We start from the raw sequence: 26,668 nt of genomic DNA, 5'->3' as shown, positions 1-26,668 counted from the left end.
GTGTTTGTGAAAGCTAAATGATCTTTATATATGACCGCGACTAGGCCAAACATGGGTAAATAAACACCTTTTTTCGCTATACTACCCTCCAAAATTACTGCTGTTCCTATTACCCAAATCTAGTCCATTGCTAGACACAATGTTATAAACGCTTACTAGCACGGTGGTCTACCTGCGTAATTGATTTTTCTCGTTTTCATTATTTACAAAGTAGATATTTTATCATCCTCACGGCAACAAGGTTACTCGATCGCTGTTGAAATGTTTTATCAGCCTTGCTGTAAACTTTTGCCAACTGTAAATTAAATTTTAATATTTTTTTTTGTCAATAAAAAAAGTACGAAAAGCAAAAATTAACAATTATTGAAAAATTAATCATATTCATGCATTTCATCGATATTTCTTATTTAAATAGTAAACTGTTATTATTCAAAAGTAAAATTGTATCCCCCCAAGAAAAAAAACACATTAAATTTGGCTTTTATTTGTGAATTACTTTTGTAGTAAAAAATTTTAATCATAGCACATTTTTATGTAACTGACATATTCTCAGAAGATATTGAAATATTCTAATGAATTTAATGATCAATTAAGCATGTTTTACTGTTACAGCAGCTTTTCAAAGTGTTTCGATTCAACACTAAATAGTTTGATTGTTTTTTTTTTTTGTTCATCACTTTAAAATCGAAATAAGGATATTCATAAAAATAGCATTATTTTGAATTAGCCCACATCATTGTATAGTGCCAAAATATGTACGGGGTTCACACGATTTGACTCCTCGTTTATTGTCACAGCAATCGGATTGAAATTCAGAAACCGATCCGTAGTGCACCGAAGACTTTGATTGAGGCTATTGTCGAACTCGTACATATTATTATTATTATTATTTACTCGGGACAACTAGAAGATATTGGCATCGCTACAGTTTTGACATCGGTTGCCCAACATACCGTCAGCAGCGAGCATAATAATCGGAAAACGAAAAAAAACACACACTGTGATTGACATCTTCTTGACTGGTCTCCATCCAAACGTTCCTTTGTTCGTCGTCAACCCGTGTAACATATTTATCGCAACCCGTTTTCGACGTCAACGGAAGCCCCCGGGGGTAATTGTACTCTACACTCGCACGAGTTTTTCCTTTTTATTTGTATTTCTGTGAGTTGCATTGTAAATTATTTTTTTTTTAACTACCCTTCCGTAGTATGACCTATTTGAGACTATACGGAGGGCCAAAGAAGAAGTTTCAAGAAGTCAAATCAAAAACAGTGTGAAGCTAATTGAAAATCATTTCTCGGCCGTTACCAAGGACGAGCTGGTCGTCAAACCCTTTTTGTATTCACAATGGTGACAACACTACCGGAGGGCTTCTGCAGATGCCTCGTACTCAGTATGATACTTGCATGTATTATTACAGTCACTACTATCTGTCACTCAGGCCACACACACGTGCATACGCCTACCTGCATTTTCATCTTCGTTACTATTCTTTGAAAACTGTAATAATGGTACTTATTATGTATAAAAGTATATTACGGTGGCTTATCATTTTCACGCACACCGTGAGACCGCTTCCTCCATCCATTCGGTAAAGACATCATGTTAACATTTTTTACGCTTCTCTGTCGTGAAATTACACGCTATCCAATCAATATTAAATCAAACGTATGTATATTTTATATTTAATGTCGAATAACATTAAATTTATAGTTAAATGTTAAGTAATAGTTGGTTTGTTATGAAATACTACAAAATAATGATAATGATTTTTTCCATAGTTTATCCGTATTATCCTTAAAAACAAGTTTTATTAATACAGCAATGAGTGTATTTTAAATTATTTTACTTTTATTTTAAAGGTAAATAAGATTTTTATTATTAGACAAACATTCGACTTCACGATTAACATTAATTATTTTATTTTTATAAAATACTTAAAAAATCTGTGAATTTAACAAAATTTGGTAGGTTAATACGAATACGATGTCGTTTTTGATATTTTGAAACTGTTCTCGGATACATATATATAAATTAAACGACACTCTTTTTACATTATCACCAGTGCAGTCGAATGCGTTTAAATGAGCAGTGCATGGTCAACAGAATCGCATTAAGAAGAACTGCAGACCAAATTCAATAGTCTTGAAGTAAATGATACGTGTGTGTGTTAAAGATATATCATTTAATGTAATATTAAGCGGATGTGCAAGTCGAACAAGAAACGCGCTGTCGGTCACGTGCGTGTAGGAAGGTCAACAAATAATAAACACAGTGTACACGCTTTTGAAAGATAAAAATCGAAAAGCGTCCTTCCTGCCCGCTGTTGTTTTCAGCAGTGATAGGTATGACGTTGCTCTACGTGTCAATAGTATAATAGTATGTTATTGTTAAGGATGAATTAAATACACAGCGATCACACTCGGCAAGTCTTGGACCGTGACAACGGGATAAAGTGAGAAATGCGTGTAGAACAAACACACAACGGAATAAAAAAAATAGAAGTTACCCTTCCGTAAAAACGAACTGCTGCCTCGAAGAGGGCGTTTAAAAAGCTCATCGATGCAGAAGTCAAACACCCTTTCCTTGTTTATTTTAGACAACAATACTACCCACGGTGTAATGGCCAAATGAAATAACTACAGCTCACACGGCACACCACTGGGGCGGTAACGACGTGTGTTTGGTGCAATGTACAGAGATTGATATTTTGTATCTTGTTTGTCATGTACCAGTACACTACACGTTTGGGGTACTACGACAAACTGCATAACATACATGTTATCATAATAATATACTGCAACACGTGCATTTTAAATATACATGTACATATTATGCTGTAGGAGGTCAGAGACGCGTGCCTGATTTTTTTCCCCCAATTATTCACCACAGGGAGTCCTCTACACCCACCGGTGTAATCTAAATACATGAATACTGTCCTGGTGGAAAAAATTAATTGTCTAAAAAAAAACTTAACTAAAGAATACAATCATGTGGGAAAAAAGATGACACGGTCTCTACGAATGAAAACTGTATTAAGGTTTGAGTTGTACGATGCTGCATGAAATATCGAATTTTCTATAGTAATTAATCAACTCGCGTAGTAAATATGATGTTAAAAATATATAAAAACAAGATATTAATTCATGATCTGTTTTTACAGCATAAATTTTAGAACAATTGGAGAAAAAACAAATTTGCAGGTTCTACGCAAGAAGGATGTGAGGTGTGCCTCGCAATGAAAGTATTTTAAAGGCCACTCACGTGTATATACATACTAGCCCACGTCTATAATTTTACAAATCCCTAAATGATAGTAAAACAATTGCAAACATTTCCCGAATAATCAAATTTCAAAATAAAAATTTTTTTGAAAAATAATAATTGGGAATAATTATGTTTTTATACGAGCAAATTAAACGATTTTACCATCTTAATTTTACTTATTTTGCTACAAATATGTTGTCTATTAGAAACTACTTATATGAAAATTTAAATAATTTAATCTTAAAATGTTACACGTATACACTTTAAACTACCCTGGGGAAATACAAGTAGTTTTTGCTTTAGTGACGTTTTCCTTACTTATAAATATTAAAAAAGTGAAAAAATATGTCACACTCTGAGTCTAGTGTAACTGTGCCTCCAGGTATTCTTATTTCTCGTGCGTCAAGTACGTGACTGCAAATATTCTTATAATGTTAAAAAAAGATTATTACTACTTTTAAGAATCAAGCGAATGTTTCTTTTTTTTTTACAAGCTTTCCATGTTAGATTTTTGAATTATGACAAATTTTTCTATGCTTTGATAAAAATATGTCTTATGAAATGTAAATCAAATTACAAAGTTGAAATTTTATTTAATAATTTTTAAATTACTGGTTATTCGTTTTATAGCAAATAATGTAGTTGGATAATAAGTAACCTAAATAATATAAAGGAGTTGTAGAGAAATATTTTATTTTCCACATTTCTAAAAACCATTATTTTTTTCATCTTAATATTTAAGTATCATTTTGATAGTAACAATAAATTCTTTACTTCGCCGAAATTAGTACGACCAAACAAATACGTGGTAATTTTTAATTGCACAATAACTCGTTAATAAATAGTTTTTAAGGTGTAATTTAAATGTATTGTTAAAATTATAATATAGTTGAAAATTAATCCGTCTAAGTTAATATTAGTGTACTATATTTTTGGATGAAGTAATGTGAGTTAAGGAAATCTGGCTTTTGGAATTCATTAAACTAAACAATTGAGACATATTTTTATAAGGGTAGTCGAAGATGATTAAATTTATATTCAAATGTTTGCTTGAGCTTAGCATGCTCCTCCAAGGAAAAATTCCTCCTGATATTCATTTTCACTATTTGATATTATTTCAAATATTAATAAAACAAACGAGTTATTATTTATTTTAATTTTGAAAATTTGGTTGTTCTATCGTTGTTTTCCGGGTGAATTAGTCCGATAAACGTTAAAACGTTCTATTTCGGCGTTTTTATTAAACGTGCGTTAGAACAGCATATATTACTTAATTGAATTAAGAACGTTCACACGAAATTCCTGTAGCTCTCGATATTGATCTCGGGTAATTATACGGAAGACTTAAGATGAATAGCAAGAAAAATCAATTTACACGGGATACCTCCTCGAGACCACTGGCTGTAATCGAACCTTTTGATATAATATCGACATGAGTACGTTCGCACGGGAAAATTGCCTGTTGTGAAATGACCATGTTCAGCGATCAGGATAATTTTCTTATTTTTAACCGTACATTATCGAGTTAATGTGAAGCGATTAAAAAAGTAAAGTTTCCGCCCATGGGTGGTATGTTTAGTGTGTTCACTCCGTCAAATACAATGTTTGTTGTTCCGCCAGTCGTGTATTTCTGCAGTTTGTAGACTACCCTCCCCGGCAATAGCCATCGGACCCAATTGTTTTTGTTCAGCGGTGGACATTACACGGTTGGCAAGGCGCATTCACAGTGTGTATCGACGAGATTTTGGCGACAAAACCAATTGCTCTCACCAATATTACATTTATATTCCCACTAAACACTACAGTGATGCTATACAAATGAATGAGTTGCTTTATCAGCATTTTAATTCGTCGAAATTAGAAATGAAAATATTACTAAAGCCAACAACAAGGTTTACCAACAATTGTATAAATTCTTAGCGATATTATTGCGAGGAGGTTTTTAAATAAAGTTTATTAATGACGCCTCAACGTAAAACGATTTGTTCGTTACATTTTTATCGTCATACGCGCTCAGAGTTTCAAGTATATATTTGTATTTAGCATTTTATGCCAAGTGTACAAATCCTACAAACATAATTGATCTCATCCTGTCTGTTGAATTAACAATAGCTGTTATTATATTAACATCTCGATGTATTACTGCTTCGTTGAGACACATTAAAATAGTAGAATGCCGTATGAAACAAAAAAAATTATACGATTTTTCGCATTAAAATTTTTAGTTAAACTATAGGAAACTAAATTTATTGATTTATCGATGTGACGGTACTTAATAAACGTCAAAGATAATATTTTCTATGCATATAAACTAAAATAATGGACTTGGAAAAAAATCGTGATGAAATCTCTTCTTCTTATTCGTTTAATTTATTTGTTATTTGAAAACGACGTAAACTTATCTTCTGTAATGATCGATGATTTACTCAAAACTCAAGTTGCTCGTAATATCAATTTATACAAACTAACGATAACATGACAGTGAAAATCGGAAAGGTGTGTAACAACCATTAAAATGGGCATTGGGTGTGTTGGATTGGCGCAGGTGCCGTCGTATGTGCAGAGATAACGACTTAATGGTGCCGGCCATGCACTACATGATCTAATACGAGTACGCTTATTAGCACCTGACAGTAGCGTGTTATTGCGTTGGGGCAACGAGTCCAGCTGAGAGGCTAGTTAAAGATGATCATTGCTAACATCGACGAGTACTACACGGGGTAGAACGCATGCGTTTTACCTATGTGGAGTATCATTTGTGGGGAGCAGCAGGTGAAATAGATATCGATGATGATATTTGCGGAAAACATGCAACGGCACAGAATAATAGTAAAAGGGACAACCGTTTCACTTTCATATCGAGGAAAAATTTGTAACGTGTCTTTTGTTTTCCGGCGGGTGGTTGTTGGGCTCTTGGAGAAAGTGTGTGGTACACGGACCGTTTTTATTGCGGACAAATTGACAATATGTGTCGGAACAATCGAATGTCCTTTTGTCGATACATTATACACAAAACAACGCTCGCTTTCTACCGGCCAAAACACACGAGAGTCACGAGTCGTGTTGCCAATAAATCTCCTAATGGTTTTTCAGTGGATTCATGTGCATACTCTTCAATGTATCCGACTGAGCATTTTACCGCACCTTTCTAAAAATTGTTGTCCTTTTTCGTCTGTTTCCACGTGTGGAGGAGGGTCCTTATCACAATATTATTAGAAAAGTATTTCCGAAAATGCAATACATAGAAAACAAATCTTAAAGTGCGTTGGCTCCAAAGTAATAAAAATCAAGATCCTCTATTGGTTTGTTGTTGTCATACAGACACTAAAACTTGGTCAATTTTATCAGAATTATCCATCAAATTTATAAAATTCTTGTTTCGTATAATATTTGTCATACTAGTTGACAGTCTCAAGTTCAAATAAATTATGGAAACGCATTCTTTAATTTGTCTGAAATATTTTTCATACAAAAAAAAAAACAAAATATGATCACTTGAATAAATATACACTGGGCGATTTCTTAACTACGACTTACAAAATGTCTTCGAAAATATTAGAGCTAATCGTTATTTTATATTTTTCTTAATAATTGATCTTTATTGAGCTGTTTTATACGAAAAATTAATTTTCTACTATCATTGCTTTTACCTGTCAACTTTTAATTTTTGAATGACAACCCCAATTTATTGTACGATTTAAACATATATAATATGAACCAATGTTAAAAATATGTGATTTATTTTATTTAATATAAAACTTGTTGACCCCACGCGGAGTCTGCTAAACGGATATCGTTTTTGAGAACAATTATCAACAACAAAAAATGAAAGAAAAAACCAGCTGGACCAATGCACTTGATATAATACACATAATGCTTTCAACAAACCGATCGCAAAGTTATGCCCGAGGCAAAATCTACTATTGTTTTTTTCCATTTTTATATATTCTTCATAGTCAGATTGTTCATTTTATTAAAAAAAAAGTACAGGCACCCTATGATTTTTCTATAAAATCGAAAGAAAAAACAGATCATGCAGACTCATGTTGAGACTCCTCCCTCTGAGAGAACNTATGCCCGAGGCAAAATCTACTATTGTTTTTTTCCATTTTTATATATTCTTCATAGTCAGATTGTTCATTTTATTAAAAAAAAGTACCGGCACCCTATGATTTTTCTATAAAATCGAAAGAAAAAACAGATCATGCAGACTCATGTTGAGACTCCTCCCTCTGAGAGAACATAAAGAAATTTGCACACGATTGATTGATTTATATTAAACGTCCGGTAACGGAAACAGTGTGGGTTCTTTTTATATTATTTATAATACCAATTCTATGTGATAGTTTAGCCTGAGGCCTTGGCTTAGGGTGTACTAGTTACCCCTATTAACGAATAATGATCGAACAACAAAAACAAAAATTGTTACTATTATTAATTTTGTATATAGAGAAATTTTATTGAGCATTTGTAAAGTTGAATTATTTTAATTTTTTTTTAACGTCGCCTGCAAAACTTGAAAAATTAATTTTTATAAATTTAACACAGACAAAATCTTATATTATTAACTTACTAATAAGATAACCTAACTGAAAGATAATACATAAAAAATATTAATATTTATTTAAAAAGTTAACAATAACTATTTTTTTTTGGTAAGGGGCTGCCGCTTTCTTTTTAATATTCTTATTGGAGTGGCATTAAATGTTAAAAAATTCTACATGAAAATATTTATAACTAAACCTTGAATCTTTTTTAATATCTGAATTCGAACTATTTCTGAAATATTTTCATAAGTTAAGTGAAAAAATTGATTTTTTATGAAAAAGTTGTTATCTTGAATCTTCTCTGTGGGCATGTAAAGGGTCAGATTTAAAAAATAAATATACATTATTCAATGGCTATACCTAAAGTATTCTAATAAAATAGTGTACTTGATACATTTATTCTTCCAAAAATTATGACAATTTAAATAGACGTTTGTGCTAATGTGGTAATAGCCTAATCGTGAAATGTCAACCCTTCGGTCGACACCTAGATTTTTTACAAATATGTAATAAATATTAATATTGGCGGAGAACGAGTAATATGTCCATAACAAAACCATCATGTCATAAAAAGTTTTCTTTTGAATATTTTTTATAAATATTTTATAAAATATACTTTGTAAAAGCTAATATGTCACTTTTAGCAATTTAATAGACAGAGCAAAAACAAATAAAAAATATTAATGATTCTATAAATAAATTCAGCACAAATAATCGGCAAACTTCAGGTGTGAATTCATGTGCACCTTTGATGCCACGAAAATACACAAAGTTTATTTGCCCTTGTTTATCAATAGATTACCAAACAAAGTAAATAATCAGAACGTCATAAATTTGTTATGTCAAAACCTAAGTGTTTTTTAAAACTATCTGTGAAGTTTCAATGCTCTATCTGATAATTACCTTTGTTTCAATAGTATTCATTATTATAAGTAAGATGGAAAAAATGTAAAAAGTGCATGAACTAGCTTTGATGTTTTTTACTTATTTACATTAAGTTAAATCTTATATCCATAACAACAATATGCTAACATTTATATATATTATAATATTGTATATTTTTTAGCTCGATATCTCCGAAAAATTGTGATTTTGCATAGTTTTTCTTTTTCCATCTTAAATTACCTTTTCTTAATTTTAATGCGATATTGGTTTAAATAAGTCAGGTTTTTTATAAACATTATAAAAAATTAAAACGAAAAATATTTTGATATGATTTTTAAATAATTACAGTACCTTGATAAATAATAGAATATTCGAAAAAATTATGCTTTTGCAAGACACGTGTACATGTACATGTTTGAAATATCATCAATAAATATTTTACAATAACCCATTTAATCTTCAATGAGTTATTTCAATACAAAGTGAAAACTAAAATCATCAACATTGACTATTTTTAAACAATAATAATTTTTTGAAACTTTTCCCTTTATCACCGGCGATAATAGAGGGGATTTTTCAAAAATCAATTATATTCGACAGAATTAAAAAAAAATGTTTTTCTTTTTTTATTATAATTATTACATACCTTCCGGATATGTGAAAATCGGCAATTATATAAAAAACTAGAACTGATTGAAAAAATCTAATTCAGAATCAGCGTCAAAATTCCATTCGAAATTAATTCAAATATTGCCGTCGCCAAAATGTTTATCATAATTATTATAAAAATGATATAAAGAAAGGAGCTTGTAATTAGAGGTGTTTCTGTAAGTAAATGCTGGTTAAAAATATAATCATAAACCGAGTACGAGTTATATTTGAATCCTATAAATATACTTAAAATATCTCTAAAATTAATTATATTGTTATTAGTACGAGTTTCTATTTCTCTTAATTGCATCTTCATAAGTGTCGTGTCACGCACAACAAAGTTGTGTCATTAATAAGTAGGAGATGAGTATTTACCGAAAAATAAATACTCAATCACAAAGTTATATTGTATACCTACGGTCATTCGAACAACTTTACGGTTGTTGTTCATAATGGACGAGAGGATAAAAAACGTGCTGTTTTCCTATAATCTCGGAGATAACAACATTATTCTGACCCGACTCGGACAGTCTAGCAGACGTTTTTCCCTCACGGTCCAATAATGGTAAAAGCTAGACATTTTCATGCCCAATTATTTTTGCCGGATTCGAATTTGCATCTACACGTCAACTCGGTCCACTCGCATCAGTCGTTACTCTTATAATAATGATTTCAATTTATATAATAGTAACGAGTGTTCAATTGAAACGTGTCGCCTCCGTAAGGGTAAATGGGCCGACGTTGCGCGTTTTCGCTAACGACTGCCGTAGAGATACAAACTAAAGGACAAAACAATAAATTGCGTCCAGTACTCCAGTGAAGAAGCTACTCAAAATATAACGATTGGTCTTCGTCTGATGTAGCTGCCACTATAGTGTCGCAGTGAAAACACAAAGCGCGAATAGAACACAAGACCCAAAGGACCAGACATAAAATAATAACAATAAACACGTTTGTAAGCAAAAAAATAGTCTCGTCCTATCTTAGGTATTTCCTTACCAATCTGTAAACACCAAAGAACACCGTTTAACAAATGGAATTTTCGACTGCCGCAATCCCTTTTATTTTCCGTTATCACATACTNCCTATAGTGTCGCAGTGAAAACACGAAGCGCGAATAGAACACAATACCCAAAGGACCAGACATAAAATAATAACACTAAACACGTTTGTAAGCAAAAAAATAGTCTCGTCCTATCTTAGGTATTTCCTTGCCGATCTGTAAACACCAAAGAACACCGTTTAACAAATGGAATTTTCGACTGCCGCAATCCCTTTTATTTTCCGTTATCACATACTAAGTGTCGGCGACGTTTCAATTTATACCTCTGAAAATGTTGTATGGCAGTACGTTATAACATTGAAATGTCCTAAAACACTGTTAGCAAAACATTAGACATGTGTCACCTACTCCACCGAACATTTTCAAAAATAATTGCTTGTATCTAGAAACTCGTGACACGTTTCATACAAAAATGTTATTTAAACAATTGAATGTATAGCAAACCTTGTTAGCAATTTACATTCTATTTTTCAACAAAAATATGTCACGATATATTTTTGAAAAGAAACAACGCGCCTATCCTTTTCTTAACGATATGAAAATAATCGCAAAATGGTTGTACTAAAGTGTCGTTTGAAAATATGTTTTACTTAGTTTTCTGAGAATTATTACTAGAACCTTATAAAAAAATGTTTAATGAAATCGCGTCTAATATTATTAAGAAAAAATTAATCATTTTTATTTATTAGCAAATTTTTAATGATTCGACTTGGGTTTTATTTAAGTTCTTAATGTTGCATTTATTTTATTTTTTGCGACAATTGGTTTTTGCGATCTGCATAAGTCCTTCATTAGAATGATTTAAAAATTCTAAAAATCAAAGTGTAACTTTTACGTTGGAAAAGTGTATGGAATTAAAGCCGGTATAAAAAATGAAGAGGTAATTGTATTTTAGCAAAATTTTAAATAAAACGAAAGTTAAAACTATTTGGAATAGCGGTGTGGTGTTTGCATTAAACTTTCTTAAAACACGTCTTTATTTTTTGATGAACATAAATTAATTATTACTTTAAGAAACATATAACGCATCTGATCTCGTATTATTTGCAATGACAGAGATATTTTTAAGTGCATTCTTAATCCAATGCAGTTGCTGGTTCTCGAATTAAGTGGTCAATTCTTACAACGATCCTTTCATTGAACCAATGCCGCCGACATTAGCCACACCTGTCACGGATGATTTTAAACGGCTGTAACGTACGGCGACCACGACACAATTACGGTTTGACCATGTTGACAGGTCATGGATACAGGGCAGCCATGGTGCACAGTGGCGGGAGATTGCCGGCAGTTTAATAGCCGGTTGGGGACATACGAGACAAGATTCGAGTGGACATAGGAGGAGTCCAGATACGACCTGGTTCCCGGAATACGCGCAACGTCGTTTCAGATGTGCAACGCGATGACCAGGTCAGAAAGCGAGTTTTTCTAGTGACGAGATCATGACAATGGTGGCCCTTTAAAGTCAATTGGTTCCACACATGGATACCGGGGAGCTGTATAGAAAATTACTGACGTTCGGTGCACGATACACTTTGGCGTGGAGAATTTTTCAACCCCGGCTGGTGGTCTCCTAGGGGTCCATGCCGCCGCCACCACTTTTTATAATTTTTTCATAAAAATACCGTTCACACTCGAATTGCGTTTATTTCTCTCTCTATATATATGTTGTACATAATATAATAACAACTATAATGGAACATTTTTTGCGCCTTCTATGACTCTTTTTTTTACGATTTATTTTTTTCGCTTTATTGTATTTTCCTATTCGAGTAGAAGCTAATCGCTCATAGACACGAACTGCAGTAGTACGATATCAGAACGATGACAAAATCCTGAGTCTTATTTTACATTCGAACAAAATTGATCGATTAATATATCATGATGTCGGTACAAGTTGTGTTTCACTGGTCAGTTGATTCTCACAGGAACTTTTACGGTATTTTTATATGTTCTTCCAAACACGACAAGTTTAATAACATAATGTCTCTGACATCAATTTATTATTTGCTAGCCTCATAAGGTCTATCAAATACAAATAGTAAAGAAGTAAAGTTAAACGATATTTTAATAAAGAACGAATAGTAACTAAATTATATAACCATAATTAAGTATTAAAAAATTATTAACGATAAAAATTTCGTTAATTATAAATAGAAAAAGTCATAATTTTACCGTGTATCATTTCATATTTTACATATATAATAAAAATTATTTATAAAAAAAATCGACTGTAAGTACTCTTATGTTTGAATCAAAAAATGAACAACCGTAAAATGTTTTCATCGGTGACTTTTTATCAGCATTGTAATCTTTTTACAATGTACAAACATGATTTTTGTTTTTTTTTGAGTGTTGAAGATAACTGCACCCTCATCTTATGAAACAGAATGTACAACACTTTTAGCCCACAAATCGATTCAACAGAGTACAGACGGCGATTTGGTGGTTCGTGCCTAATCTGCGGGATCCGTTGTAGCACGTTCTCTTCTCTTTTAATGCCAGTGGAACACAATAACGAAACGACTCGACAACAGGCCACTATATAAGGTAACAACAAAAAGCTTTGTAAAGTACACACACGCATACACCGCGTGCACAAAAAGGACTTTGAATGACAGGAAACAATGGACAATGAGCAGAAGGGCGCATCCGTGACTGTAATAATAGATGCGCCCGTCGGTACTCAATTACTCCAATGTTGGGATCAACATGATCAGCTTTTAGTTGTTATTATTGTTATTAGTGGCCGACTGCTCTCTTATGTAAAACAACGACAACGTGATACTCGAGAAAGCGACCGACGAAAAATCCCTATAATATCAGTGTAGTGATGCCCGAAAGAGGGTGGACTAAGACCCTGAGAGTGACGATGATGACAAAAATTGCTTTATTCGTCTAAAATATTATCTTCGATTGGATTTCAATCAAATATACTGCTAAAACTTTGTTTCCCTATTAATGCAATAAATAGTTTCACTATTTGATCACAGAGAATTGAACTCGGCCCGGTGGTCTATCCTATCGGTCGGAGAAACGATTTATTCTGCCAATTCGGAATGAAAATGACAAATTTAAATAATTTAATAGTTGAATATGTCTGGCGTAGGTGACGTTCATTCTAAAACCAAAAAAATTCAAGGAGGATTGATTGTTCGTCGATCATCCCTTTAGAGGGGGATACGAAAGGTGCTATTTGAAAAAATACTATAACTTAGAGCATAAATGTATATTTTATCCTTTTGATGGCTATCTACACAAAAGTAAATTAATAATTTGAACTAAAAGTAATTTTACTTTATGAAAAATTATTATGACAGACTTTGGAAGATGAAAAAATGACGTTATATTTTTATTATACGGTAAGTATTATGAACAACTGATTTTCAGTAGTTTTCCATGAGCGAGAGACGGGTGTTTTATTGTTTTCATTGTTTTAACTATCCAGTAGCCTTTTATACAATACAACATAGTGCAGCTGTACTGAACGCGGTGGAAGTTGTGGTTTTTGGTACGTTATGTACTAAGTACATCGAGTTAACGAGTGAAAATTAAAACGCCATTTATTTAATGACTATTGTTATTGTATACTGGCCACTTTACCAACCCAGGCGTATTTTTATTGTGCATAGGGTGAAGTGTGTAAATGAATGACGAAGGATATTCATGTGTAGGTCGCCGAAAAACTGTTGAAACTGATCACCACACCGATGTACATTTGTATTCGGTTTATGCGTTTTCAGGAGGATAATATTGTTTTGTTGTGGTATAATTGACACGGTTGAAATGTGTGTAAAACTTACGTCGAATGTGCACGTGAAAAGCGACGTTAATTTCTAATTTTAATATTATTTAATTAATGTCTCCAAACCGTCGACTGCAATGTTTTTGCATGTCTTACAATAACGCCTTTGGACAAGTTTCGTGAAATATTGTGAAGATCATTACTGTCGCTTTAAAGTCTTTTGCCGTCGACCTTTTTCACTCGGTCGACAGTAAACGTGACTAAATATGTACTTACCGTGGTGGGTACGAATGTTATTTACGAATATTGTGTATCGCTGACAAGCTGTTATTTCAAGAAAAGGTAACAACTGTCAATTACAATACGCGACTCTAAAAAAGCGCTGAAGTTTGCATTAAGTCTGAGCTCTACTCTTGTACGCGTTAAATTTCATTTCATTAGGAATTATTTTGGGTCAATTTTACATTGTTATATTAAGTAATATAATCTAATAGATATTACGCCTACCCTTGTTAGAAATAGAGAATTTCGATACACATATATTGCTCCGTAATTTCATTTCAAAAAATTTTACCAAAATTATACAACTAAGATACGAATACAATACTACACTGCTGATATAAAAGTTACTAGTATTCAATTATTTTTATCAACATTCCATTATATGTAATAAGAACTATATATATATACTTTAATAAACCAATAAATTGTTATTCGGAATAAAATTAAAATGCATTTTTTTATTTTTAATCTTTTTGATTACAAAAGAAAATTAATTTCGAAATCCCGCATGCCAATAACATTTAGCAATGGTGGTTTTTAAATATTCAAATATTGCATAAAAAAAAAATTTTAAAACTCAATGAACAAAATAATCTAAATAATAAAACATTTTTATTTTAAGTATACATTAAAACCTTGTTTACTCTGAAATCATAATAAGTGTTGCTTACGCCTCTTGGAAAAATCGGCCCAATAAATGTCTGATATATATAAATATATTTAAGAAAGATAACTGGAAAGGATATTAATTAGTATGTTTATGCATTAGTTGAAACGTTATTTAAAATATTGCGTTTAAAATAATTGAAACATTATTGATTTTTTCAATTTGCGAAATTTAAACGTTATTGATTATTTATGTATTTTTTAAACGTCAGAATCTCCTCTCAATATTATTCACACCTCCATTATAAAAAATTTTATCACTGAAATTGAGACCTGAAGGAATTTTCTATTAAAATGAATTCTTCCTGAATTTCAACTAACGTTAAAGGAACACTTAAGGAATAATCAGATGTTCAAATACTCTTTAGATAGTTAGTAATTTTAACGTATTAATGTAATTAATTCTTCCCTCCAAAAAGAGATAAAAACTTAAGGTAATAAAATAAAGATTAAAAAATATTTATTAACGAAAAAGAGGTCAACCTTTTAAAAAAAAAAAACCCAGCACAGGGAGGTCGCGGCACAGTGGTGACGTGGTATAGATGGATCAAGTATAATGATATCTGACAGTGCTTAAAATCACTATCGAAAAAAAAAACGTTTTGATGCAAATCTTTAGATAGTGTTTAATTTTAAAAAATTGGTGGATTATTCCAAAAGCTACATAATCTGCTAGTTCCTTATTAATATCCTGATTAAGATGAAGTATGTCGAATGAAAAAGGGATTATTAAAAAATATTATTTCTCATTAAAAAATAATATTGATCCACACTTTTCAATAAGTTATATCATTATAAAGTTAAAAATGTAAAAAATAAAATGGAGAATTTTCACACAATAATAGCATTCGGTAGCCATTTTCACCGTGAAGACAAAATAAAGTCCGACATTTTTTTTTTCATAATAAAGTATATTACATTAACTTTAATTTAATATATATATAAAAGTGTCAGACTTTCCGGAACACTTTCATAAGTTAAGTTGAAAAAGTCAATTTTTTGTGAAAAAGTTGTCATTTTGAATCCCCCCCTGTGGGCTGGTAAAGGGTTAAATGTATAAATAAAATATACCCAATAATAAGTAAACACATCAAGCATCTATTAAAAAAAAAAATATATTGATTTGTTCATTTTTGAAAAAGTTATGGCAGTTTTAAGTAAAAAAAATTTCGAAAATTAGCGATTTTTAAATTTGTAATTTTTTTGTTTCCCCCATTTACGGGGAACGAGGAAAATTTATTCAATTTTTGAGGATAATGTCTTCGACTAGATACGAATTGTGATCTTTTGACGTATCATTGAAAGAAATCGATTCTGTGAGAGCTGAAAAAAAGTGGTAACAGACACAAAAAAAAAAAAACACATCATAGTAAAATTAATACCTTCTCAGCTTCGCATCGAAGCTAAAAAACGTAACTTGCTATTTTTAATTTATGTGGGTTAATGTTCAAATCAAAACAAAAGTTATTTAAACATATATATTTTTTATACTTACTTATGTTTTACAGACACTATTTAATAAATTTATTAAGAATTTATACTATACATTAGTTACAAAAATTACTTTAATTAAATATTCTTCCAAATAATTTTTTATACCCGCAACTTATATATATATATATACGCATATATGTAAATATAACCTTTTGACTCAGCGAGTACTTGTCCTATAGACTCAACTAAAAGATTTGTAAGAAAAGGACTAAAATATTACTATTTTGAAATAAAAAAAATATATTTTTCCTCTTTATAGATAAATAAATGCTTTAAACAATGGGAATAATTACTTTTAAAAAAATTTCTTCGAAATAATAATTGGATCAAAAGTTATAAGCGTTGTCAGTTAGATCTGAGACTCTCCGTATATATTTATATAAGAAAAATATCATTCGCTGTCCGCCCCATTCATTAGAGAAGGACACCTACAGAGAAGAAACTGTCGGTTATGTATTAATATACATATGCCAATGTCCCTTGTGTTACAGTAATAATAATAACAATAATGACTGGTGTAACTAAAAATCCGGCACAGCGGGTCGCCGTTAATAACAGAAACAAAATCATTGTTTGTACAGTTTTCTAAACACAACGCCGCACGTTGGACAGGCCCTGTTCTCGTAAAACATTCACCAACCCACCCCATTAATTTTGTAATAATTGAGTTGTTAAGCACTTTCAAACATCTATTTTACTTTTTTTAAATTTATAGTCAATATTCGTGTGAGTGGTTATGCAATAAGATAATAATATTTCAAAAAGACATTAGCGTAGTATTCTAAGGGCTGTGGGGACTCCATAGAAATATACATAGCCCCCGCAAAAAACTGAATTTTGAGGTTTTGTATGCACATTTGTGAAACAGAATATGTAACAATTGTCCCTACACAAGAATTTTTGAAACTACTTCCATGACCACAATAAACCGATGTACAATAGCCGACAAGGTGGATTATTTACAATTTTTGTTTTTTTATTGTAATATTTACTTAATTATAACTAACGTAAACGAAGGACACAAAGTGATTTTTTTTTTTTGTAAAATGATGGATTTTGTATTTTAAGGGGTCCATAAGTTTACAATATTTAACTTTAATCGTATTAAAGTCTTGCAATGTAATTTTATTTAGTTCATTCATAGACATATAATTCGCCAATAAAGTTAATATAATGACAGTTAAAATACATATTATCAGTTAAAAAACACGAGAACGCAACATGCTCGATATTATTATAATGCAAATTATTTTTGGGATTTAATTGATATATTTACTTTAATTGCTCAAGATTTATTAAACATTATGTTCACAATAATATAATATATTTTTTTTTTTTTCATGATAACTTTTATGTATATAATCTGTGCTATTTTTGTAATAAGTAGATAATAATTTATAGTTCTGTATTCAACATTCATAAATGCCTTATTAACTTAAGTAAAAACTTTTTGATTAATACCTTTAAAAAGTATAAGTATATTTTTAATTGGCTATTGATAAACTTTAAAGACTATTATTGTTGAATAAATAGATATATACCTATAAAATTATCAAAATGAAGCTGGTAGAAGTATAAATTCCACAATATGTCAAGCTATAGATGTATAATTATACCTTGAAGGATATTTATCTGTATTGCCTCTCTAAAAAAAAGCTAAAAAGCTTATTACAATTTATTCTCCATCGCATTTAAGAATGAACTGTTGCTTACGAGTAAAAAAAAATATTATTAAAACATCTCTTTTTTTTATATAAGTTGAATTACATGCAATTATTAAATGAATTCTATAGTTACCGAAAATGGATATTAAGAGATATTAAAATCATCTTAAATAAAATGATAACTTATCTCAAACTATAATATTTACACTAAATTACATTTGAGACAGAATTGCAATTTCAATATAATAAAAGAACTAAATAAAATGCGGGTGATTTGCGTTTTATAAATAATATGCAAAACTTTAGCCTTAACAATGCACATCCGGTTTTGTTGTTTAAATATGTATAGGGTGTAAAATGATATTTTGAAAAGATCAAAGTGCAAGTAACATTAATGTAATATAATAAAAACCAATTTTTATTACGTTCAAACGAAGTGGTTGCTCTCTTAATATAATACAACTTGTGTCAGTGGTACGTGTTTTTATTGGACTTGCCCTTAATCAGGTACTGTGAATACACCAAACATCCAACAATGACAATAGTGTTGTACATAATATTAATGTGTATTACAAAGATGATGAGCAGTCGTATCACGTGTGCGCGATAGGCGGATGTTGAGCTCCAAAAATGACAGCTGACGTAGTTGATCTGATGGTACAAGTGTTCTAGATGCGACGGTTTTACCTCAATTTAGTTTAATCAAGTGGATTTATTTGCACCATCAGCACTTTTATCATATATTTTAAGTACCCACTCAGTCGACCAACTAAACAAAAATATGCGATTTATGCGCGTATAATACGTATAAATATTTTAAGCGTATGTTCAACTAATCCCAATTTTTCGGAATAAAAATTTCAATTTTTAGTAAATATTTATCGTTAAAATTGCTTCCAAAAATTAATTTCATTATCATGTTGTGTAATTTTTGGAAACTTAGTATTTTATTTTGATTATAAAAGAAACTTATAAAGCGTTGACACAAAAGGGATGACGACCGCTGTAAGGTTGACGTTAAACGAAAACGTTCGAATGAGCTTCGTAAAGCGTTTGTCACGAAGACAAATCTATAACAACATAATAATTTTGTCCACGCGCCGGTGACAATTGCAGAAGAATTGACGGACATGAAACAGTCGTTATTATTATTTTGTCGACGTCGAGCCCAAAGCCCTTTGTTGTCGGACAAAAACAAGGGATTGAAAACTAATTGATTCAATCGAACGTAAAACACGTTGACTTTGCCTTTTAAAACTTGTACGTTAGTTGAGAGAAATATAAAATATTTTCTGCCATTGGTTAACGAGAATAGTGGGTAATGGAAGTTATACTAGTAGAATAATAAAATATAATAAAAAATATCAACATTTTGTCACCAGTTATGTCAAACTTTTAGAAATATGTTCGAATTTTTTGTTTTAACACAGAAAACCTAGTATTTAATTAAACAACAGTTTGTTTCATAATTTAACTTATTTTTAGTTTCGATGCGAACCTGAGAAGATATTAATTTTACTATAATCAGTGGCGCAACTACGGAAGTACTAGAGGGTGCTGAAGAACCCCCTAGTTCCTTGTCTTTGTAATTTCAAATATTTATTTATTCTCAATACGGCACATGACCAAATTTCAGTATAATAAACTTAACATATATGTACAATAATCATATAAAATAAAATACGACTTTTAGGAATTATTTTGCTAACATTAAACAATAATAAGGAATTTGCATCAAACTCAATAATTAATTGTGAAACATTTTACCTTTGTTCATATTTACTTCCGATCCAATTGGACCAATTTATCTAAATGATATATCAAAAGATAATATTATAGATTTTGAAAATATAATTTTTACTTGATAAATAATAATTATATTATAGTTTATGTCTTAACACATANTATCTAAATGATATATCAAAAGATAATATTATAGATTTTGAAAATATAATTTTTACTTGATAAATAATAAATATATTATAGTTTATGTCTTAACACATAAGAATCGTAATGATAGGTCAATATATCACAGCAACTATTTTAATTTTCACTTTATATTGATATAATTTTTTGAAAACCGTATGTATCAGTGTAAAATTTTTATTGATAATACTTCATGCTTTTGCCTTGATCAAAGCATATTTTTTTTGAAAATCTAATTATCATTCAAGGTATTGTGACGATTGACAATATCAAAAAATGTTTGATAATGTTATAAGAAATCGAGCTCTTTTAACCGATATCCAAAAAAGCTAATGCAATGTACTTATAGACGAAAAAACCTATCCGAAATTGTGATTTCTATGAGTAATTTGTTATTTAAGACAAAATCCATACAATTTTCGGAATAAATAGCTAACATTGTCGTGTTGGATTATGACCTTTGAAAGTCAAATCAAATATATGTTTTTTTTAAATATTAAAGATTTTCTTTAATAAAGACGTTCTGACGAGAATTTTGCAAGTTTAACTATCTTGCAAAATATTAAAACAAATTAAAATTAAATGAGTATCAATATAAAACAATTAAATCAAAATTTACTGTTCAAAATAAATTTATAAGAAATATAGTTATTTATTTTAAATGAACACTTGTTTTTTCCCATAAATTATTTTAAATAATAAAATCCATATTTTTGCGTATATAAATAATTAATACATTTTATTATAAATTATAACTGTTTATATATTATTCAAATACATAATAAAAGTTTAATTATTAGTATATAATTTATTTCAAAACTGTTTAATTTTAGTCGATAAAGTATTTTGAATTTTAAGAATTATAGAAAATTCTCCTAGAATAATAATATGATACTTAATAAAGTGAAATTAATACTTTTTTTTATTCACACATTTAATCAATCGATTTGTGTTAATCTAAATGATATCACATGTGAGGATATACAAGAACTTAAAATGGAATACCCATATATTATGCATGTCATGCTAAAAGATCATCCATATTATATATTTTCATACAATGAGCTAAAGTATTGTCCAGTACATTTCAGTCACTTAGTAGATTGTGAAAGAGTTCCTTATGAAGGTATAGAAATAAAAGACAGCATATTGGAGTATGTGGTTAATGATTGTATTAGATATAGAAGATATNTAATGATTGTATTAGATATAAAAGATATGATTTGGGCTATGCGATCATTGTGAACGCTATTGAAAGTCTGTGCTTTACATATATGTATCAGTTCTGCGAATTTGCAATAGAAATGAATAAATTAGGTGCTAATATTTCATTATACTTAGATCGATTTAGTGAAAATCTTCATTCTATAATTGTACCAATATTTAATAAAGAATGGATTTCTCCTGAACCATATGAATGTATTTTAAATGTTTACAAAGAACACGAACATAAATATAAGAATTACGAATTCAATAAAGTAGACAAAGAGTACATGAGTGATCTACTAAGCTGCAAGAATTTAATGAAAAATAAATTACACTTTTTAACAGAACCTCCTGAAAAATCAATGAATAATATGTCTGAAGAAAATTTAATATCAAAACAAATGAATAATAATAAAATTATTGAGGCGTTGTTGACTATAGGGTCAGGTTCTTTCAAAGATATAACTGGATATAAGTGTAAGAAGGAAGTATTTTTTTAAAACGTTGTATAACATAACATTATTTTTTATGAAAAAAAAATGTTATTTTAATAATTTATCAAATATTTTTTTATCAAATTTTGTCAGTCAATTTCAAGATAATAGAATTAATGACTAATTTATTCAATATAGATTTAGAAAAATTCATATTATACTATAAGTATATTCGGTTAATAACAGTTATTAACCAAATGTACTTATAGTCTAATTTGAATATAAAATGTATAGTTACTATACATGTTTAAGAAACTTATCTTCAATATTATTCGCTGATGTTTTTTATGAGTTTTAAAAGCATAAAAATATACTTAAAATGATTTTGAACGGAAAACTAAATTTTAAAAATAGTAGAAATTAATATCGATAAAAGAATATAAAAATTTATTTTTTTATGCTACAGATGAAACCTCTTGTTTGGGGGATACGGATCACCATAGTGGTAATATCGGTAATATTCACATTTTTTTACCATGTGGACATGGGTGGAGTTGTAAATATTGTAATGTACTTAATGAACAGTGTCCTGTATGTCATCAACAGATTACAGGTACTCAAGGTATTCATATAGACACACCTGCGTCAATAGTTGAAAATGGTATATAAATTATAATTATTTACTGATACATATTACTAGCTCCTCTTTATATTGTCTTACGTACTGATTTATATTATTTAAACAATAAGTAACTGTAGTATTTAAATATTTCAGTATAAATTATTTAAACTATGTATAAGTAGTAAGTGATATTACAAATTAATGGTAATTAAAGAAAAGTAATAAACTTTCCTGAAGGAACTATCTATTAACGACTAATAGAAAATATAAATATATTTAGTTTATTAGCTTCATGGGTCTTAATACTTTATTTTTGCTTATCATATACTCTTATTAGCATTAAAGTCATGTGTTGTTAATTGTGGTGGTGGAAAGCCACTTTATCTCCACTTTGGCAACGCAAGTGATCTAATATATCCATCAAAAAATACATAATTATTTATATTAGAAGCCCATTACTCATAGAAGACAGGTCGATGAAACGTATTTTTTATTAATTCCGTTGTAATGCAAAATACTTTAAACTACTTGGCCATTTTTTAACGAAAATTGAATCATTTTACGTTTTAATGCCTGATAACTCCTTGAAATTAAGAATTCGGATAATAATTTTTTTTCATTTCTAAGTTTATTGTATTAGCTAAATTTGGTTAACAAAAGACAGATTTTTGAAAATTCAGCTTGAGCAATGTTACAGTAGGAATGACAAGATTATTAGTAATAATGTCGATTATCATTAAAAAAACTGAGTTAAATCAATATCTACTCAGGAATACATGGAAACTAATTTCATATATCAAAAATATAATTATTTTTGGCAGAGAATTCAATTTTCACGCATTTTATTATATTTATTGACAATTTAAAATTTGAAAAGAAAAAACAATATTTATTCTATTTATACCATATAATGATTTCATATTTGTCACCAAATAAACTGTTCATCAATTAAATAAACAGTTGTCTTAATTTGACACTTGAGAAATGATGATTTATTTTATTATATTTTCAAATATTACTCTTGAAATTTTTTTTTAAATAATTTAAATTAATACATATAGATAGATATAAAATTGTAGTTTTACGGTTCTTGGTTTTAAATTGAGCAAAAATTTATGATGAGACACGAAGATATGATAAATCTAATAGCTTTTAATCCAATTACTGTTTCGTTAAATAAATTATTTGTTAATAACTATTGTCTAATTGTCATCTTATTTTTTAATATTTATCACAAATAAATACTTAGTTTGTTTTATATAGTTTTATGAGATATTCTTAAATTTAGTTAGTTTTACAATTTGCTTATTGCTTTTCAAAAAACAAAAAAATATCTAAGGTTTTAGTTTAAAAAAAAAATATGATGATTTATAGATTTTTGAAAAAGTTATGTAAGTTTTAAGAAAAAAAAGTAAAAAAAATGATAAAATTTACCAATTTTAAAATTTGTAATTTTTTTGGATATTTCCCCCATTTGCGGGGGAAACAGACAACAGACATTAAAAAAAAAAAAACCACATCATAGTAAAATTAATACCTTCTCCGCTTCGCATCGAAGCTAAAATGTAATGGCAAAAATTATAATTATATTTTAGCTAAATTAAAGCTTATTTTATGTACTATAAAATGAAAAAAAAAATTTTTTATGTCTGTTTCCACTTTTTCTCAGCTATCACTGGACCGATTTCTTTCAACAATACGTCATAAGATCACAAATCGTATCTAGCTGAAGACATTACCCTTAAAAATTGAAAAAAATGTTCTCATTCACCGCAAATGGGGGAAATATCCAAAAAAATTACAATTTTAAAAATTGGTAAATTTTGTCATTTTTTTCACTTTTTTTTCTTAAAACTTCCATAACTTTTTTAAAAATCAACAAATCTACATAACTTTTTTTTATACTAAAACCTTAGATATTTACCTTTCATTTGATATCATTTTTTTGAAAATCTATCACTTAGCCTTCTCATTGGGGGGATTTAAAATAGCAACTTTTTTACAAAAATTAACTTTTTCAACTGAACTTTTGAAAATGTTCCGGAAATACTGCGTCCTTTAAACATATATTAAATTAAACCTTATTTTATGTACTATAAAATGAAAAAAAAAAATTTGTCCCGACACTTTTTCTTCTACATTTAAACGGCGGTCATAGTTTAAAAAACACTATTTTTGTGTTAAAATTTTCGATTTTCGATTTTAAATTTTCAACTTAAAAATTCTATAACTTTTCAAAAAATATATGTAGCAGCACAAATTTTTTTTTTCTAAATATATTATAAGTACATATTTCATTTGACATACTTTTTATTGAAATTGGACAATTTCCCCTTATATAGGGGGCGTTCAAAACTTGAAATATTGTAAAAAACATAGATCTTTTTCAACTGAACTTTTGAAAATGTTCCGGAAATACTGCTTTCTTTAAACATATATCAAATCAAAGGTTATGTTATATACTATCAAATAAAAAAAAAAAAATTGTCCCGACATCTTATCTTCTATGTGCAAATGGCTGTCGAAAATTAAAAAAAAATAAATGTTTGCGATAAAAATTATCTTTTATCGGGATGTTTTTTGTACTTAAAACTGCCAGAACTTTTTCAAAAATGAACAAATAAAAATAATATTTTTTTGTATTGAAACCTTAGATATTTCCCTTTCATTTGATATAATTTTTTTTGAAAATCTNTTCCCTTTCATTTGATATAATTTTTTTTGTAAATCTAACACTTATTCTGTTCACTGGGGGGATTTAAAATAGTAACTTTTTTACAAAAAATAACTTTTTCAACTTAATTTTTGAAAATGTTCCGGAAATACTGCGTCCTTTAAACATATATCAAATTAAAGCTTATTTTATGTACTATAAAATGAAAAAAAAAAATTTATCCCGACGACCTATCTTCTATGCGCAAATGGCTACCATATTCAAAAATATGCTATTTTAACAAATTTTTTTTTAAATTAAACACTATCTAGGGATTTGTATTGAAACGTTTTTTATGATAGTGACTTTAATCACTGTCAGATATCATCTATACTGGACCCAACTATGCTACAACCCCACTGTGCCGCCACCCTCCTGTGCTGGGTTTTTTATAATTCATTTTATGATTACCGAAGAATTAATTTTATTTAACTGAAAATGGGACGCTTGGTCTTAATATTTCTTGTATGGGTTTCATTTTTTCTCTTATAAGACACCAACAATAGTCATCCATCATTTTTTCATCCTAAAACATTTGGTAACGACGTTCCATATCATGTATTTTTTGGGGAAAACGTCCACTATGCTTATCGCTTTCATTTCCAAGGTTTTCAGGAAAACAATCTAAGTGTGCACGAAGAAAATGTATTAAAAAATAAAAAGACATGTTAACCTCTATTTCCAATAAAATTAAAAAATAGCCTATATATTTATACAGAAAATAATAAAATTATAAAAAGTAGTGTTAACCTATTTTTGTATAGTTTATCAGTAATTTTCCACTATTTCTTTATAAATTGAGCTTTCTAAAAAAAAAATTAACAACTTGACGAAACAAGTTAGTACTTAACATCCTCGAGTGAAAAGTGACGTAGTTGCTCACCCCGTAAACTTTTGTGTTAGAAAAAATACTAATTTTCTATATTTGCAATTAGGTTTGTTGCACTTACAGCCAAGATGTGTCTTAGACGGACGAGAAGCACGTTGTATAAGCTGCCGCAGTCAAATAAAAGATGTGCATCCTCCAAGCAAACACGTAATGATACCATGTGGTCATGGTTGGTATTGCAGTAAATGCATTGATAATACAAGTTGTACAATATGTAACGGCCTTATCAAAGATACATTTCGTGTAAAGTTATAAGACAATGAATAAATCTATTCTGGTTTTATCTTTAAATAATATTATTTTGATTCGTTTCTAAATATTTTTATTACCTAAATATATAACAAGTTCCTTGTTTGTATAAAATTAAATTTTTAATTAATTATACTTAAAAATAATCTTTCTGAAAACTTGATTAAGTTACTAGGACATTCATTGGTTTCATGTGCTTGTTACTGAATATTAAATTAACATTGTATTATATTGTCTGCTCATAAGTTTACAGCTTAACTAATTTAACATTTTATATTGAGAAGTGTAAGTAAGACGCGGGTAATTGTATTTTTTTACTGGTCATTTCTCGGTCGCTATCTTACTCTTATCGATGGTCTGACCAA

General features: G+C 29.3%; 1 protein-coding gene across 3 annotated transcripts in view; it reads left to right on the top strand.

Moving 5' to 3' along the window:
- LOC126897457 (uncharacterized) overlaps positions 1-26,348 on the top strand; it is a 101,665-nt gene extending 75,317 nt beyond the window's left edge. For 2 of the 3 annotated variants that reach the window (XM_050671175.1, XM_050671157.1), the window contains one exon: positions 26,101-26,348. In XM_050671175.1, coding sequence (XP_050527132.1) covers positions 26,101-26,309 — 209 coding nt within the window. In that variant the 3' untranslated portion in view covers positions 26,310-26,348. Of the gene's footprint in view, positions 1-21,383; positions 21,874-22,296; positions 22,492-26,100 lie in introns of those variants that run through there. The other variant, XM_050671198.1, reaches the window with a different exon arrangement.
- The last annotated feature ends 320 nt before the right edge of the window (positions 26,349-26,668 follow it).

Source organism: Daktulosphaira vitifoliae, unplaced genomic scaffold, assembly GCF_025091365.1.
Source record: "Daktulosphaira vitifoliae isolate Bord-2020 unplaced genomic scaffold, ASM2509136v1 Scaffold_1, whole genome shotgun sequence".
NCBI classification, from domain to species: Eukaryota; Metazoa; Arthropoda; class Insecta; order Hemiptera; family Phylloxeridae; genus Daktulosphaira; species Daktulosphaira vitifoliae.
The sequence above is the reverse complement of the archived record's forward strand: the minus strand, read 5'-3'. Positions and strand labels throughout refer to the sequence as shown.